The sequence below is a fragment of the Pezoporus flaviventris genome, unplaced genomic scaffold (genome assembly GCF_033815535.1).
Source record: "Pezoporus flaviventris isolate CSIRO_AGI_PZ_B2104156 unplaced genomic scaffold, CSIRO_AGI_Pfla_v1 ptg000005l, whole genome shotgun sequence".
Taxonomy (NCBI): domain Eukaryota; kingdom Metazoa; phylum Chordata; class Aves; order Psittaciformes; family Psittacidae; genus Pezoporus; species Pezoporus flaviventris.
Genome location: NW_026892553.1, coordinates 2,714,733 through 2,731,110, shown reverse-complemented (window position 1 = coordinate 2,731,110; position 16,378 = coordinate 2,714,733). Strand labels below are relative to the sequence as shown.

At 49.7% G+C, this 16,378-nt stretch overlaps 1 protein-coding gene and 1 long non-coding RNA gene across 2 annotated transcripts; one reads left to right on the top strand and one right to left on the bottom strand.

Moving 5' to 3' along the window:
• Nucleotides 1-3,065: 3,065 nt before the first annotated feature.
• Nucleotides 3,066-8,476, top strand: LOC133265302 (uncharacterized). The gene is made up of 2 exons (XR_009741918.1): nt 3,066-3,481; nt 7,233-8,476. It is a non-coding gene; the product is annotated as an uncharacterized LOC133265302 (long non-coding RNA).
• On the bottom strand, nt 8,435-12,942 carry GPR174 (G protein-coupled receptor 174). The gene is made up of 2 exons (XM_061445671.1): nt 12,795-12,942; nt 8,435-10,519 (listed from the first exon to the last, which is right to left on the bottom strand). The coding sequence occupies exon 2, from the start codon at nt 10,119-10,121 to the stop codon at nt 9,141-9,143; it is 981 nt and encodes a 326-aa protein (XP_061301655.1). The 5' UTR covers nt 10,122-10,519; nt 12,795-12,942; the 3' UTR covers nt 8,435-9,140.
• Between the last annotated feature and the right edge of the window lie 3,436 nt (nt 12,943-16,378).

Here is a 16,378-nt window from a genome sequence, read left to right as displayed (position 1 = left end):
TGTGGGAACTGAAAGGATAATGTAACCAAGGTGCAAATGCAAACTGATTTACTGGAGTAGCTTCTGTTTACATGTGCTTTGACTGACAAAACAACCACGGTGCACTTACTGACAAGTGATCTTTATGCTAGCTTGAAGGTTATTTTTCTGACACAGTATACTTGGAGGTAAGTGTTAAATATGTTCATGAATGTGAAGTTTGCAGTCCAGTGCTTTGGATGATCCCTTTTCCAGCATTGCATGTGATGGTTTTTCAAGTTTAAGTACTCTAATCAAAGTCATGCTGGAGGAAAAATCACAGTTAAGAAGAGACTTGTATTCGTGCCTTGGAGGAGATGTTGTTGACCTTTGCAAAAGCCTGATGGCGTTCTGTCTGGGGGTACCTGGTAAGATGTGGGCAACTGGTGATGTGTTAGACAGACTACTTCCATTAAAGTAGGTGATAGTCTACCTCAGAGTTTCCTCTAGCCTGACTTTGTAAAAAATCATAGAAATTAAACTCTTACTTGGATATAGAAATACATTGAGAAGCAGATCCAGGGAAGGGAAAATGGGTACAGCATGGAGACATCTGAAAGATGTACCCAGGTCTCAAACTGGTGTGAAATGGAGCTTCTCAGACTTGGTAAATTGGTTGCCTAAAAGAGACATTTTCACAACCCTACGCTATGGACTTGCAGCACAGCCATGCTTAGTGTGGTAGTGAAAACCTCACCTTGCACTCGCAGGAAGAGTTGCAGTGTACGTGCAGATGCCTGGAGGACAAAGAGCCTGCTAGGACTTCCACAAGACTGGGCTGACTTCTGTAGACTTACTAGTTCTTGGCATGGCAGGGACAGCTACCAAAACCACAGGTGTGCTCAGCAGACTTTATAGTGAAGGATGGCAGGAATATCAGCCGAAATCAGCTCTGAATTTCCCAGGGGAATTCTGGTTTAGCATTTTCCAATAATCTCCCTATGTCTGGGATTTGTTCTTCCCCAGCTGCTTCAGCTCTGCTTGCAGCAGGGGGGGCTGCATTGGACGGGCCCTTCATTCATGATTGAGCAGCTGCCAGCCTCAGATTTTGTCGGTTGATGCTTTTGTTTCTGGTCTTCCTTGAAGTACTCAGGAAAGCTAGGAAGGAACAAACCATTATGATCTTTGACTAAAGACAGCCTCTTCCACCCTACTGCTTCCCCATCTGTTGTGTTTCATCTCGCATTCTCCTAACATGCCCTGAACTAGCCTCACAGTCTGTAACAGAAGAGAACTCTTGCAGGGCCGGATAAATGCAGTGCAGCCCTCAAAGCCTCTGTAGTGGCACAGCGGCTAGCTGTGTGGCTGAGCAGCTACCACTCTGGGAAGGCTGAGCTTGAGGTCAGGCTTGGAAGGATTAAAGCTGCTTTGACTGTCCTAATTCTGAGCTGTGTGGGGGATGGTTTGGCTGCCTGCTGCAGCACAGGGCCCGAATGCTGGCACTGATTGATTCGAGACTGCAACCAAAATAATAATGTGTAATTACAGTCACATTATTTAATTACAATGATTTCTTAATTATGTGTATATATTTGTGATATTACCTAGGCAGTTTGACTGGGTGTATTTGCTTCCATGGGAATAATTAGACTCTGCACCTCCAGAGGAAATTATTTGTTTATAGTTCAACTCTTCTCTTTACTTGAGCGTATTTTCTCTCTTTGTACTGTAGCACCACTGAGTTCCACATTAACAAGTGTGAAAGTGAATTTACTGTCTTAAGTCATTCTCACTGTGACTGTAAATGTGTGTCTGTTACAGAAGCATTCAGGTTTGTGCGAGCTGTTCCATTTTAGGGCTGGTTGATGTTTGAAGCTGTTCCGGTTTAAGCTTGGGTGTTGACATGTGATTCTGGAACAAGGAGCTTCCTTTCTACAGACCTAATCCCTTGTTGGAATGGAACCAGGTAGTTTTATTCTGGAGTGAGAGCGACAGCCTGTGGAATTTATCAGGAGTAGATCCACAGATGGATAAACCTATGTTTTCTACTTTGTCAAAGGTCCCTTGGGAGGAAGGGCTATGTAGGTATTTTTGGTTCTGTGGCATGGTGGTGTCAGTGGTAACTGCACTCTCGCATGACAGTAAGTAACTTGGTCCTTTGGTTTCTCTGTGCTCGGTGGTTATAGCTTCTTTGTCATTTCGTCTTCTCAGACCCTTTCACTAGTGAATGCTTTGAAAAATAAGAGGAATGCAGTAGCCACCATCCAGGCTCCCCTAGCCTCACTAGTGTGCCTTGTCACTCAAGTGAGAAGTTGGAAGCAGTTACAGCTTTGCTTCCTTACATCAAGAGAAGGCAGGGAGAATCTGACCCTAACCCAAGTGAACAGCAGTGCTTTGGTGGTGGAGAGCTGAGCTGTAACTGCCGGCTTTTCACGTAAGCTTGCAGTCTGCAACGAAATGAAAGCATTTCTGCTTATCTGATCCATCTGTGCGGCAGTGTAAGCTGCTTCCCTTGATGTCCAAGTTTGTTCTGCTCTTACCAAAGCTCCCAGCAGTTCACAGTGCACCACTGAAGGGGATACGTAGCAGGGAGGCTGAGGAGCGGGAATGATGCTCCAAAGACGCAGGCTCCTGTTACTGACTGCATGAAAGTGTTTTCTATGGTAAAGGTTTCCTTGGGCGCAGAGGGCTAGGGAGTAGAAGTGCACATGGGTGGAGGAGAGCTTGCACCTAGAAGTGCTGATGGCTGGGGTACTTCTGAGGCCTTATTTTCACTGCAGATTTCACCTTTGATTTTCAATAGGAAACAACTCATATTAACTGGAAGGAAAACAAAAGTTTCTGGCTGAGTGCCTTGAGTCCAGGAGAAAAAAAAGTGAGGTCCAGATCTCAAATTCTGTATTTCTTCTATAAATGTCCTGTTTGCAGATACACTGATATGTGCGTTTATCTTTTTTGCAGACTCACTGTATTTGTTGTTTCTTAATGGAGCCAATGGTTTCCCACTGCAAAACTCTTCTTGCTTTTCCAGCATCACTTGATTTTTCTTCCTCTTCTGTCTTGTCATTAACCAAGCAAAGCCTGCTTACCAAAAGACTTACCAAAGGAAGGATGGGCCCTTGCTGCAGAGCTGGGATCTACCACAGAACACTAATGGCCTGGTGAGTTGATGCTCTGGGGCTGAACCCTGATAGCCTGCAGGAAAGTATCATTGCTTCATAGGGAGATGGTCAGAGGAGGCCTGGTTTGCCCCATTGCTTTTGTACGCTGTTCCATATAGAAGAGGTCATGCTGGTTGTCTCATGTGCTGAGAAGCATGGACATGTTCTTCGAAGCCATAAGATCTCAGCCTTGCAGCATTGCTGTTGCATTCATCCTTTTGCCTTTGAGAAGACAGCGTTGTGGTCCCCCATCTGGTATTTCTTCCAAGGGCTACTTTGATGCAAAGGGAGGCAAATTCACCCTTGCAAATGCTGACTGCCAGCCCCTGAGGGCCCACACGGAGCTGTGGAGAACCTGCATGGTTAGTGTTAATTCACTTTCATAAGAAACCTCTCATTAAGCTAGGAACTCATAGCCATGTGAGTTTTAGCTTCTGTTTTGCATAGGTCTCCTGGGAGCTTCCACTCTAGTTGTGCAGACCTCAGTCTGACCACAGGGAGTTACCATTTCTTAAATATCGACTGTGTCATGCAGTAGTGGAGTTTGTGTGAGATAACGGCACCGCATCCCAGGACGGATGCGCAGGCTGATGGCAGATTGGAGAAACCAGGCAGCCAAGCCAAGAGTTTGGGTGGATTAAAAGCTTTAAAATGGAGTTTTTCCCTTGGGATCCCTGGGATGGCAGGCAGGGAAGTGACACTGGCTGTGGGGTGCTTGGAGCAGAGCACTAGTGGCTGCACATTGTGGTTGCAAAAGCCATGCCCTTCACTAAGCTGGAGCCCTACCAAGATGGTTCCTTCTTGCATCATTGTTGAGCCCACTGGGGAAAATGGGTAGGCAGGAGAATGAAGAGGTTTGTTAATTCTCACAGTAAGTTATGACAATTGGTTATGTCCTTTGTGTTCATCTTATCCCTGTTGGGTGTTCTGGCTTTTCTTTTATGAAGTTTATGCTTAGGAGAAAAAAAAGCAGGGGTTGAAGGGAACTGAAGCAGACTGGTATCAAATATTATAATCTCAATGACTGTAGGTCAACCACTTGCTGACCATGGATGTACCAAACCCCCCAAAAGCTTCTCTTTTCCCCTCCCTTTAACTGTATGAGGGTACTTCTGTGTGTGTCCAGATGGAGCACTGGGTCCGACTGGGATGAGAGTTATTTTTTGAGGTCTAACTCATGCTGAAATGGGCTCTAGGGGCAAGTGGACATGTTGCCAGACTTGCCTTCTTAGAGGCAGCTGCTGTTCAGTCATCACCCACACAAGGACAGGACCCCTTCAAATGGCATGCTAGGTGCCACCAAAAACCCACATCTGAGCCCAACCAGCAGCTCGTGATGTTTGTGGAGTATATCCCGTATTGCTTTGACGTGATGTACAGAAATAGAGCTGGAAGCAGGAACAAGCAGCCAGGTCTTCCCCTTTGAGGACATGACATTAACCACCAAAAGTCATGCTTGTGTCTGTCCCCTGTGCCCAGGGCTGGGCCGTGATCTTCTGTTCTTTCTCCTTAGGTGGATGATGATAAAAACAAAGATCCCTGCACCCCTGACTGCTCATTTCAACTGAAATGTCAAGTTTTCACACCAAGTCTCCCAAGTACTCTACTTTGCGGCATATTTTTCTTTGAATTTTGAGAAATTCAGAAAGTCTTCCTCCATTTATCTATTTCAGCTGTGTAATCCCTGCTGTTAAGTTCTGTAGAGCAAATCACTGCGTTTGAGGGAAGGGTGGGAGAAACAGGTTGATCTGAGGGTAGCTGCTGGGCCCAACACACACGTTACAGTGGCAAGTACAGCCCAAGTGCTGGAGCTCCTCTGTGCTGACTTAACTGGCAGTGAGAACCAGGTGCTGGCTGTACAGGTCCAGCGTGTCTGCTTTCTTTTCATCGGGGTATTTATCAAACCATCCCTGTGAGGAGTTTAGCTTCTTTCTTTTGCTTTTGTTCTGGACGGGGTTGACTTGTATCTGCGTTGCTCGCTGTGGGTTTTGTAGTTACTGTGGTCTGAGGAGTGGTGTCCAGCAGTGCTGTTTGATGCTCTGTGTGTCTTTATGGCCAATGAGCCGTTTTCACGACGCTGGGGATGATGCTATTGTTTTGGCCTCTAACAGCAAAGTGAAAAAGGAAGTGAACAGTGAAGTGCAAAGTGTCAAAGCCTGCTGCTGGTGCAGCCTTAAATGGAGCAGGAAAATACACCACCAGCTACCGAGAAACGGGGACTCTTTGGAGGACACTGAGCAACCAGATGACAACAGCAAATAAAAGATAGAGCTGCTGAGAGAAAAGACACATAAGGGGAAAGCAAAATTCTGCTTGGGTCAGAGGAGCCTTTTCACACAGAAAGGAGATCGTAGAATCATGGAATCCCAGCCTGGTTTGGGTTGGAAGGGACCTTAAAGCTCATTTTGTTCCAACCCCTGACATGGGCAGGGACACCTTCCACTGGAGCAGCTTGCTCCAAGCCCCTGTGTCCAACCTGGCCTTGAACACTGCCAGGGATGGGGCAGCCACAGCTTCTCTGGGCATCACCATCCCCACAGGGCAGAATTTCTTCCTAATATCTAATAGAAATCTCCCCTCTGTCAGTTTAAAGCCATTCCCCTGTGTCCTGTCCCTACATACCCTTGTAAAAATCCCTGTCCAGCTTTCTTGTTGGTCCCTTTAGGCACTGAAACTGCTCTAAGGTCTCCCCAAAGGCTTCTCCAGCCTGAACAACCCCAGCTCTCTCAGCTTGTCTCCAGAGCAGAGGTGCCCCAGTCCTCTGAGCATCTTCGTGGCCTCCTCTGGATTCGCTCCACGTTCTTATGTTGGGGGCCCCGGATCTTTTGAGTTACATGGGTAGCTCATGTGTGATGGCTGGTGATGGCAGAGAAGATGAAGAGGATATTGGAAATGTTAGAGGACTGAGGCTCTGGCCATCAGCCTCCTTGCTCCTAACCCCAGGTGGCAGCCGTCAGGCAGGAGGTAGCTGGGGGTCCTGAGCACAGGCAAGAAGTTGCCTCTGCTGAGGCACAAGTTGGGCAGAGGGGGTGAAAAGGGAACCAGTTCCTCGTGGTGCAAGAGGAAGGGGCACAGAAAGATTGTCAGGTGGCTGCTCTGAGCAATGCACATACAGCTTAAGTAGGGAATTCATTGCCACTGGGCTTAAGGGATCAGTGGGTTCAGGTGTATGCTGGGCAAATGGGTTGGAAAAGAGCTTTTCATGGCTCTGGGCACGGTGCTTTCAGTGCAGCTGCAGGAAGCCTCACAACCAGCGGTGGAGGATGGCTGTGCCTGGGCAGGACTGTCACCTACAGCCTGGTGATTCAACACTGTCCCCAAGCCCACCATCAGCAGCCAGCGAGCCTCCCTGGTGCTCTGTGCTCTGGCTCAAAGGCACCAAGAGGAGAGCAGGAAGAAGGGCAGGCGTTCACAGCCCCATTTCCGCAGCAGCCTTCCCTTGCAGTGCGGTTCCAAGTCTCAACGTAAAAAAGAAGAACAAAAAAGACCCATCCTCTCTTGTCGCAGCGACAGCGACACAAAGGCAGCCGGATAGAGGTGATGAAACCGCCGCAGCCAGCGCTGCTCTTTCCGCAGCGCGTGGGTTCAGAGGCGCGGGGCCGTGTGGGAGTCGATGGAAACGGGGCTGTGCTGTGCTGCGTTCAGAAACCCACCAGCTCTGCTCCCACCCAGTGCTCTGTCATCCTCATTCGCCTTGTTTCAGGTGTAAATAAGACTTCCCTAAAACACCTGATGGTGCTTATGAGCGGCTTCAGGGCTTCAAGCGTTCCCCGAGACATTCCCTGGGCCTGTGTTCTTGCCACGGTGCCTTCTCTTAGCATTAAACTAAACCTAACTCTGGGTCAAAAAGCCACTTGTTGCTTCAGCACCAAGTGTGCCTGGTGAGGCTGTTGGCAGGGACCTCAGTGCTTTGCTTCTCAGTATAACAACCCTCCTGGGGAAGAGGTGCTTGAGCAACCAGGGGAAATGTTTCATGCAGAATAAGGGGATGTTTTGGGGTTGTTTTTTACTCTCGGTTATTCTCATTCAGATCCCCAGTCCAGATTTACTACTCACCAGCTTTCCTTAGAAAAATTTTCCGTGGGAGTATCAGCTTCTTTTGTCTTTGAACAGGCTAAGGGAGACCTGCAGCCAGAGCTGAGCAAAGTCCAGGTGAAGAATCACATCTTGCCTAGCACAGAGCTCGAAGCTGGGCAGCAAAGTGCTCAAACAGTAAGTGCTCCCTGATGCTTCAGTGGCCGGGTATCACTTGTCTTCTCCAAACCCGGTGTGCCATGTGTCATCCCCACTTGAGGCTTCCTTGGCTGGCAGAAATGCAGCAGAGCATCTCTCTGCTGGTGTGTGGTGCTCCAGGGCTCAAGCATGGGCTGATATCATGGATCCTGAGCCATCGACAGGGCATGAAAATACACCTGCCCTTAATCTAAGCAATGTCTTGATGTCTGTGGCATCATCAGCCAAGGGCTTGTGAGACCTTTGTGATGGAGAGCATGGCTCAAGCTAACCCCATGTGGGGCAGAGGTGCTGTTGCAGGAGGGGACAGGCAGGTCTCTCCCAAACGTGGCTCATGTGAGCAGCTGCATTACACCAAGCTTCCTGTAGAAAGAGACCGTTAAGACTAGCATGAATAAACCACATTGCTATGGCAGCAGACGAAACGGCTCATGTGCACCCACAGCATTTTCTAGGTGGGAAAACTGAAGCTTATTGAGGTTTTTCTTACTGAACAATTTCTGAACCTCTGACACCGCTTTGTGTAGCATCTTTTCCCCTCAGAAGCTAAAAGTAGCTCTGTGGGGTTGTACAGGGCCATCCTGCTCTCCTCCCACAGGGACAGAGCCCTGAAAGGACGGTGATGGGCTTGCGCTGGAGCTGGCCTTCAGCGATAGGAATTCACCGTGTCTGGGGGGCAGATGAGCTGCTGCACTGTTCAGGGATGTGTGTTGTCCCTTTGTGAGCCAGTGTTTTGCTTTTCTCCCCAGCGCAAGAAGGAGGTTGAAATCATTCTGAAAAGGCACCTGAAATGTTCTACAGGTGATTGAGAGGGGTCAGTGTCCACATGCTGCCACGTGTTGGTCTGTGTTAGTGTGTACTGGGGATGCAGGCAGTTACAGACAGGAGAGTTGGCCAAGAATTACATTTAATTATTTTTTTTAAGGATTTTTTAATCATATACAAAAGGAAATTAAAAAAAAAAAAACACTTTTTCATTGCTGTGAATGAATGACAATGTGCTTCATGGTTTCCATGAATTATCCGTCCTGACCCAGCAACATACTCAGGTACAGACACACCGGCTCAGACTCCTGTGGAGATGAGGAGGTGCAGTTTGGTTTTATTATATAAAAGGGTTTTTTTTAAAAGAAAATAAGTGCTTGTGTTCCAACGCTCTCTGGGATTCCCATTTTTTCTACAAAATATATATATATTTTTTTCATAAATTATAAAACAACATTTGCATTTAAATAAAGCCTAATACCATCACAGTATTTTCACATTTCAAAATGTAACGTTTCAGATGTTCACAGAAAAATCAGTCTGACAAAAGAAGGTGCAAATGAAACGCCAGCCCAGCCCAAACCTTCTGTTATTTGATTTTAAAGAAATTGTTACTAAAAATACATCCATGTCTGAGCCTTTCATAAAAATCTCTCATAGCCTGTTGGGTGGCACGTTTGACTGCTTAGAGCGAGTTTCCATTACAGTAAACTTGAAGGCTTGCTTCCTCTGACTGTGCTTTAATGATGCTGCCCTTAATGAAGGTGTGATGGTGCAGGGTTAGTTATCAGTGAGAGAAATAATTTGCTCTCTCTTTGGTGAAAAGAGGACCTGAAGGGCCTGATGGACATCTACCCTTAAAGCAGAGCCCTGTTGGTTAAAGCTTATTCAAGGCAGCAATATGGCTTCAAACCATATGGCTTTCAAGCTGGAAATGGAAGTGGTGGGAAAAAATAAATTGGGCCAAACCCCAAAATACAGTGAACATTTGAAGCCCTGGCAACCATCTGTGGAAGGCCAGCACTAGCAGTCCATGGTGACCTTCCTGAGCACATCCCTGGAGTGCTTCCTTGCGTAACTGAGGCTGTGGAGCTGAATGCTGTCTTGTAAATCCTGCCTGGAAAGGCGTCTCCTGAACTCATCTGTAGTAAAGTAGTAGATGACTGGGTCCACGCAGGAGTTCAAGCTGGCAAGGCACAAAGCCACAACGTGAAACACTGAGATCACCTTCTGGACGCATCCGTTTTCAATCCTTTTGGTTTTGACAAAGAAATCGAGCGGAAAGCTGATATGATAAGGTGCAAAGCAAATCAGAAATACCAGCGCGCAGGTAAGAATCATCTTGAAAGCCTTTTTCTTCTCTCCGAGGTCATGTGAAGCAGAATTTTTTTCTTTTAGTGACAAGACAGTCTTCCAGGAGCAGTACAGGATGATGAGTAGGGGTGTGACGAACCCCACCAATTCCCCCATCGTCACCATTACGATGGAGAGGGGAAGGTCAACTTCCTTTACGGGGAGATCCGCAAAACATGTGTTTTTAGCATCCTGTTGGAGTCTGAGAAGTGGGAAAGGCAAACAGCCAACACAGACCACAACCCACCCAATGATGCTGATATACACATCACAGATGCGCTTGCAGTCGCTGAATTTGAATGGGTGCATAAGAAACAAATATCGTCTTACACTGATGCAAACCAAGAAGTAGATGCTTGCGTACATATTGACGTACTTCAGGTAGAAGCAAAACATGCAGAGACCTCCTCCAAATTCCCATGTCCCAGTCAAGTAATAGAAAATCCTCAGGGGCAAGGACAAAACCTGTGATAAATCAGCAATGGCTAAATTGATCATAAATATTACAGCCCTTTTAGTCTCTTTCATGTACCCATAAAAGACCCACAAAGCTAATGTGTTTCCTATTAGTCCAGGGATCAGGATGAAAGTGTATGTAACCGCATAGTAGGGCTTGAGGTCTGTTTCAGTGCAGGTCGAACTGTTTGTCATGGTTGTGCTCCAGATCCGTGCTCAGCCCCAGCATGGTAGCATGTTCCTGCAGCCAGGCTGTTCTTGGGTTGTTGGTGCTTAAATGAACAGGTTCAGCCCTGGCATCTGTGTGTGAGGCTTTAGTTACCAGATCATCATGTCCACTGCGGGGAGAAGCTTGGCTATAGGGTGTTAATCGAAGTCCTGCTCGTGTGCTTTGCTCATGCTCTTTGTCAGAAATGACCAGACCTCACTCTAGCTGCTTGCAGGGTTGACAGAGAGGGATCCACACTGAGAAATGCATCGTGTGCCAAAGCAGTTGTCAGTTCGCCACAGGGACTGCACCTCTGTCACCTTTTGGGTGGCATTTCAGGCACGGCTTTCAACAGAGGAGTTTGACAACCGGAGCGGCCCTGCAGCTGAAAGGCAGAAAGATGCGTTTATAACACTGTGGGGAGACACAGGTCTGACAAAGTAAATGGTATGGAAAAGCTTGCAAAAGCAGTAAGAACACCTCTCTAACAGCAGCCTATTGCTGTGGCCATCTGTGGTGGTCAGCTCTTCTCCCACCTAACAAGCACCTTGCCTCGCCCAGTGAAGGTAGGTGCAAAACCACTGCACAATAAATAGAAAACATGTTTAATTGCTGCTACAAACCGGCCTCCTGGGCTGTACCAGCGAGCAGAAGTCGCCCCCGATCACAGGGCATATTTAACTTGCTGCTGGGTTTCTGCAGCTGTGTCTTTCCCAGCTCCAGCTTTTCCACTCAAATCCCCCTTTGCCTTCAAGAGGTCCCTGGACTGTGCCCAGGCGGTGGCACCAGGGCAGCAGTGACTGACCCAGAGCATCTTCTCAGCCCTGGAGAGCTTCTCTTTTCCTCTTGGCTTCCCAGGTGCCAGCCCCAGCCACTAAGAAGGGGGTAGCTGCTGGGCAGAGGGAGGGTGGCTCACAAGGAGCTGCACAGCTTTACCTTGAGCTGATTTTCACCCAGAATGTCTCAGCTTCTTGCCTGATGTTTGCTCTGAAGCTCCAGCAGAGAGGAGCTCGGGGACTTCGCAGTGCCATCACTCACTGTCCATTGAGGTGTCCCGTGCCTGCAGATGCTGGCAGTGCTCCTGTGAACACTGCTTGGGCAAGGTTGCATCTGCCTGGGGAGCATCTACAGGGGTGCTCACAAGATAAAGCCCCAAGCCCGCTGCACCCAGCTCTTCCTTCCAGTGATTTTTAAAACTCAGTTATTTTTTTCTTTAAACAAGATGTCTTTCCTCTCATCTCATTCCCAGGGGCTCCCAGTCAGGGAGGCTGAATCATGCTGCTTCTCCTCTGGCCGCATCCCTCGTGGGGGTAAGTTCACCCTAGCTCCATGGCTGGGCCATGAGACATGCAAAGGGAAGGACAAAGCGCAGTCCCAGCCCATCTGTCTGCTCACAGCCCAGTGCACACACACGTGCACGCTAGCGATCCTCCTGCTGCCCCTCACCAGGGCTGCGTTTCCCTCTCCCCACTGCACAGCAATGTTCCTGCAACACCATCCCCTGCTCCCTCCAGCCCAGCCCCAAGGCAGGGATGTGCTTGCAGCACCCTCTGCCTCTCCCTGGGGCTGTGAACGCACATTATGAGGGTTCCCAGAAAGCCCAGCTAAAGCTGGCTAGCAGCGAGGGTGCTCACCCAGGGCACCCAGAAATGGCCCTGTGAGAGCGGCCACCCTCGGAAGGGGGATACAAACACAGCAATGAGAGAAACTGCACTTTGGAAATCCCGAGCAGCAGCGTGGCAAAGTTCAGCCAAACGCGCTATGTAAAAACCAGCAGGATGCTAAAAAAAGCCCCAGAAAGAGGAAATCTTGTTTCACATGCTCTGCGCTCACTTCCCCTTGGCACAGGGGGCTGGCTGCTGCGTTAGGTGCAAGACTCTGCCCAGGCATGGCTTCCTTCTTCCCCTGAATGGTTCCCCCTCCCCTGTTTTGCCAAGGAGACCCCCAGCCAGCCGCATCAGGGCACTGGGGTAAGACTCCTTGTTTGTACTTAACGAGTCAGAAACACCAGGTAAGCTTTGTACCCGGCACGGAGGCTGGCGGTTAATGCGTGTTAAAGCCGGGCACATGCGGTGTAAAGTATTTTGCCCGTGCTGAATGACAGCCATGTGTCCTTGCTCTCCATGCAAACAAGTGCCAGAGCTGCGAGAGCAGCCACGGCACCTGTGGGCCTGAAGTGCAGTGGGACTCTGCCCCCGTGCCCCCATCAGAGCCTCCACAAGAGATCAGGCTCCACACCTGAGGCTGGTTGTAACTGCCCCAAGTCAACCCTCCTTAGCAAATCCATTGGGGTTTACCCCAGGAAGCAAAGCCACAGCAGCTCTAAAAAGCCAGCTTGGAGGAAAACAGCCCATGGATGGGCAGTGTTTGTAGGTGCTGCCCCTGCTGCAGCATTGTGCCTTGTTGCTCCCCTCCTTAAAGAACCCAGGATGCTGCCCAGCACCTCCTGCTCCCTCCCAAGACCAGGGTAAAAGAGCAGCCTGGATGGATTCTGCCACCAAGCACCGTTCTTGCAAGGAGTGATGCAGGTGAGCAGTAGGTGTGCAGGCCTCCAGTGCTTGGTGTGGGGCTGGTATCTGTGCTGTAAAAACACATAAAGCCTGGTGCTGTGCCTGACACCAGGCATCTGTCATCATGGTCAGTGTCATCTGCAGGCTTACCCTTTGGGGGATGCCTTGGGGGTGCTGCTGGCTGGAGCCTCTCTTCTGGTTTCCTTTGTGTTCTCCACAGCCTAAAATAAAAGCAGAACGTGCACGGGGTAACTTCAAATAGAAACGTGGTTCCCTGCTGAAGCTATGCAAGCAGAGGCAGTGTAGTGGTGGCTCTGTCCCTCCCTGTGGATGTGGGGACAGGAGAGGTTGCCAGGGACCAGAGCAGGACAGCACTGTCCTGTGCCAGGCTTCTCCTGTTTTCTAGGTCACCTGAAGTGCTGCTGTCCTATTTCAGCAGAGATAACTGCTAGCAGTAAGAATTAATAAGGTATTGGCTAAAAATAGAAATAATAGACACATAAACTGACCATTGTGCAGGATTGTGCTTTAGTTCTTTTTAAAAATGTCAAGGGAGGATAAAGGTTTTTCCTCCTTGAATCAGTTTTCTGATAGATGTCCAGGTTTTATATCTTCTTCCAGAAGAGCAATATTGCTTCTTGCTGTGCTAACTGTGGAGATATCTCTTTTATTTCCTTTTTGGTAGCATCTGTCCACAGAGGCCACGGTACTTTAGTTAGGCATCCTCAGAGACTCCTGTGCTTTGCTGTGCTTGTCCTGACAGCAGGAGCCCTGGTGTCCTCTGCCTGCCTTATCCTAGCCTGGGCACCTTGGCATCCTATCAGCAGCATCTCCCAGCCCGGGTACCACCAGCCTCCAGAGCATCCCTCTCCTTGCCCCGTGTCTGCTCTGCATCCCACACCAGACACGTTCTGAGTTGCCAAAATATATTTGCTAATGTTGTGTCGAAGTGCTACAGATGAGAGCAGCTTTTTCACTTTGACTTAGTTGCAGAGTACCAGTGCAAACGTCTGTTCATCCTATCCGATTTCTGTGGTTTCCTGAAACATGAGTCACTAAAGGTGGTGAATGCTTGCTCCAGGGGGGAAAAAAGCAGCGACATGGCCAAGCTTTTACAGGTTAGGGCTGTGGGGCATTGGCACAGTGGGATAAAAAGGTTTCTTTGTATTTGTTCTTTCTCATTTGCTCATTATGAAGGTAACCGAGTGCCCTGCAGCATGCCAACCCTCTGCCTTGCTCGTGCTTCCTGCCTTTCCACCAGTGTCTGTTCTGGGAGGAGTGGCAGAGCTGCTGGACCCTGCTCCAGGGAGACTTTCCCTCATTCTTGGGAAGGGCCAGTAGGGCCATGGGTGGGTGGTGAGGCAGGCAGGCAGCAGGGGACACCAGGGGGATTTTGGCTGGGTAAATTCCAAGAGTATGCAGGAAAAAACAAACTCTGGTTTAATCCACATGAAACACGGTGCTTTTGGCCTTTAATCCCTTGCAAAATCTCTTGTCCTCATTTGTTAATATTTATCCTGGTTAAAAATGGAAAGTAAACCCGCAGCAGTAGTGTTGTCTATTAGCCTAATCCCCCACCCCTCTTCTCCCTTACTGGCCCACCCTGGCCCCCCTGGTAGATGTGTGTGGCAATGAGTATCAAAGCTGTGGGGTTTCCACCCAAACGATGAGCGTGGTCCCCCAGGGGATGCATGGCCATGTGCTCACTGGGCACAGGCAACCCTGCCACCTCCTGCTCTGCTTCTTGCAGTTAAGTGCAAATTCAATGGAAAGTCTGCCTCTTGTGAGGATCAGACCACTTAAGAAAACCCAGTGGACAAATACAGTGGCATGAGCACAAGAAAGACCCAGAGCAATGAGTAAACCAGACCAGTTATCCCTGTGCTTTTGGAGATGGGGCTGTATGGCCTCAGAAAGTCCACTCATAGAAAGTCCCTCCACACCAGCTGTGAGCTTTGCAAAGGTTCAGAATCACCGCAGTTGGTGTTATTTTTAAAGGCACCTTCTTGAACCCACTCAACAGTAATAGAAAATACGGTTTGAAACTTCATGGCTGGCTGTTCTGGCTTAAGCTGTGCCCTTCTCTCCCTCATATACACAGGGCATCAGCGAGGACTTATAGGAGCTCATTCTTCTGATAAATGGAGATGTTGGCTCCTCACCCACCTGTACCTGGGGTAAGCCCACCCAGTCTTGCTTCTACTTATTTACTTTTGGAGACTCATGGGCAGGAGGGTTGACGCTGCACCCTCCTGCCTCTCGGCACAGCTTCCCCATCCCCTCAGCACTACTGCTGCAAGTAAAACACTCCGAGCCTATGTTGCAGTACCGACTGAAGTCCATCATAAACCCGTTATCCTGCGCTAAGCTGACTGGGATAAAGGGATGTGGGACCTACCTCTGCTGTCCCGCCGGGCTGCTCCGGTGTGACCCCAGGGGCCCGGTCCCTGCTCGCTGCCAGCGGGTCCCACCCCTTGATGTGCAAAAGCAAAAGCGCAGCTGCCGGGAGGGAGCAGCAGCGCGGGCGGCGAGCGGGGCGCTCCTCCTGCCCGTGGGCCGAGCCGGGCCTGACCCTTTCGTTTGCTTGTCTTTTCCTGTGGTTATTTATCTATAGATATACATATATCTATACGTATAGGTATGTCTGTAAAGGCGCTGTTGGGTTTGGGGCGTTGTGGAAACTGCTGCAGCGTCACAGCCGAGCCCGCTTGCTGTGATGTCGCTGTCACCCCGGCAGCCTCCCGCACCGCTGGGACTCGATGTGCTGGCTCCCACGGGCAAGCGCCCGTTCGCAGAGCCCCCTTCTGCTAAAGCCACAGAGCTAAAGATGCTGATGAAGCAAGATGCTTCATCAGGTATTTTCCTCTCCCTCCCCCAGCTGGCTGAGGAAAGGATCCTTCACTCTCATCTAGATGGTTTTGCCCCAGCGCTTTAAGCGGGTTTGGGAAGAGGTTCCACTTAAACTTGAGAAGAAACTTCTTCTCAGTGAGGGTGATGGAACGCTGGAACAGGCTGCCCAGGGAGGTTGTGGAGTCTGAAGGAGACATTCAAAACCCGCCGGGACACATATTCCTGTGTAACATTATCTAGGTATTCCTGCTCCGGTAGGGGATTGGACTAGATGATCTTTCGAGGTCCTTTCCAATCTCTAGCATACTGTGATACTGTGAAGTCCCATTGAAACCGATCACAACCCTGCTTGGGCTTCCCCCAGAAGCAGGAGGCTCTCCATGGTCATTATCTTCTTATTCAGTGGATTTCTGCCGCTCGCCCGGAGCAAACCATGGCCAGAGCCGAGGACTGTGCCGTGAAGCAGTGTCACCCATCGCCGTGAAGCAGTGTCACCCATCGCCGTGAAGCAGTGTCACCCATCGCCGTGAAGCAGTGTCACCCATCGCCGTGAAGCGGTGTCACCCATCGCCGTGAAGCAGTGTCACCCATCGCCGTGAAGCAGTGTCACCCATCGCCGTGAAGCGGTGTCACCCATCGCCGTGAAGCAGTGTCACCCATCGCCGTGAAGCAGTGTCACCCATCACCGTGAAGCAGTGTGTCACCCATCGCCGTGAAGCAGTGTCACCCATCGCCGTGAGCGGCCCCCGGCTCGGCACCCGCTGGGTGCTCTGCGGCCACGGCCACCGGCAGAGGGCACTGCTGGGCTGAGGATGTTGAGCAGCACCACTCCTGCAGTCCTCTGCCTGCTGACTCCGCCTCGGGCAGCCTTGAGCAAAACTTAG

Excerpts from the sequence above, each read along its gene's own strand:
- GPR174 (XM_061445671.1), bottom strand. The coding sequence starts at position 10,121 with ATGACAAACAGTTCGACCTGCACTGAAACAGACCTCAAGCCCTACTAT.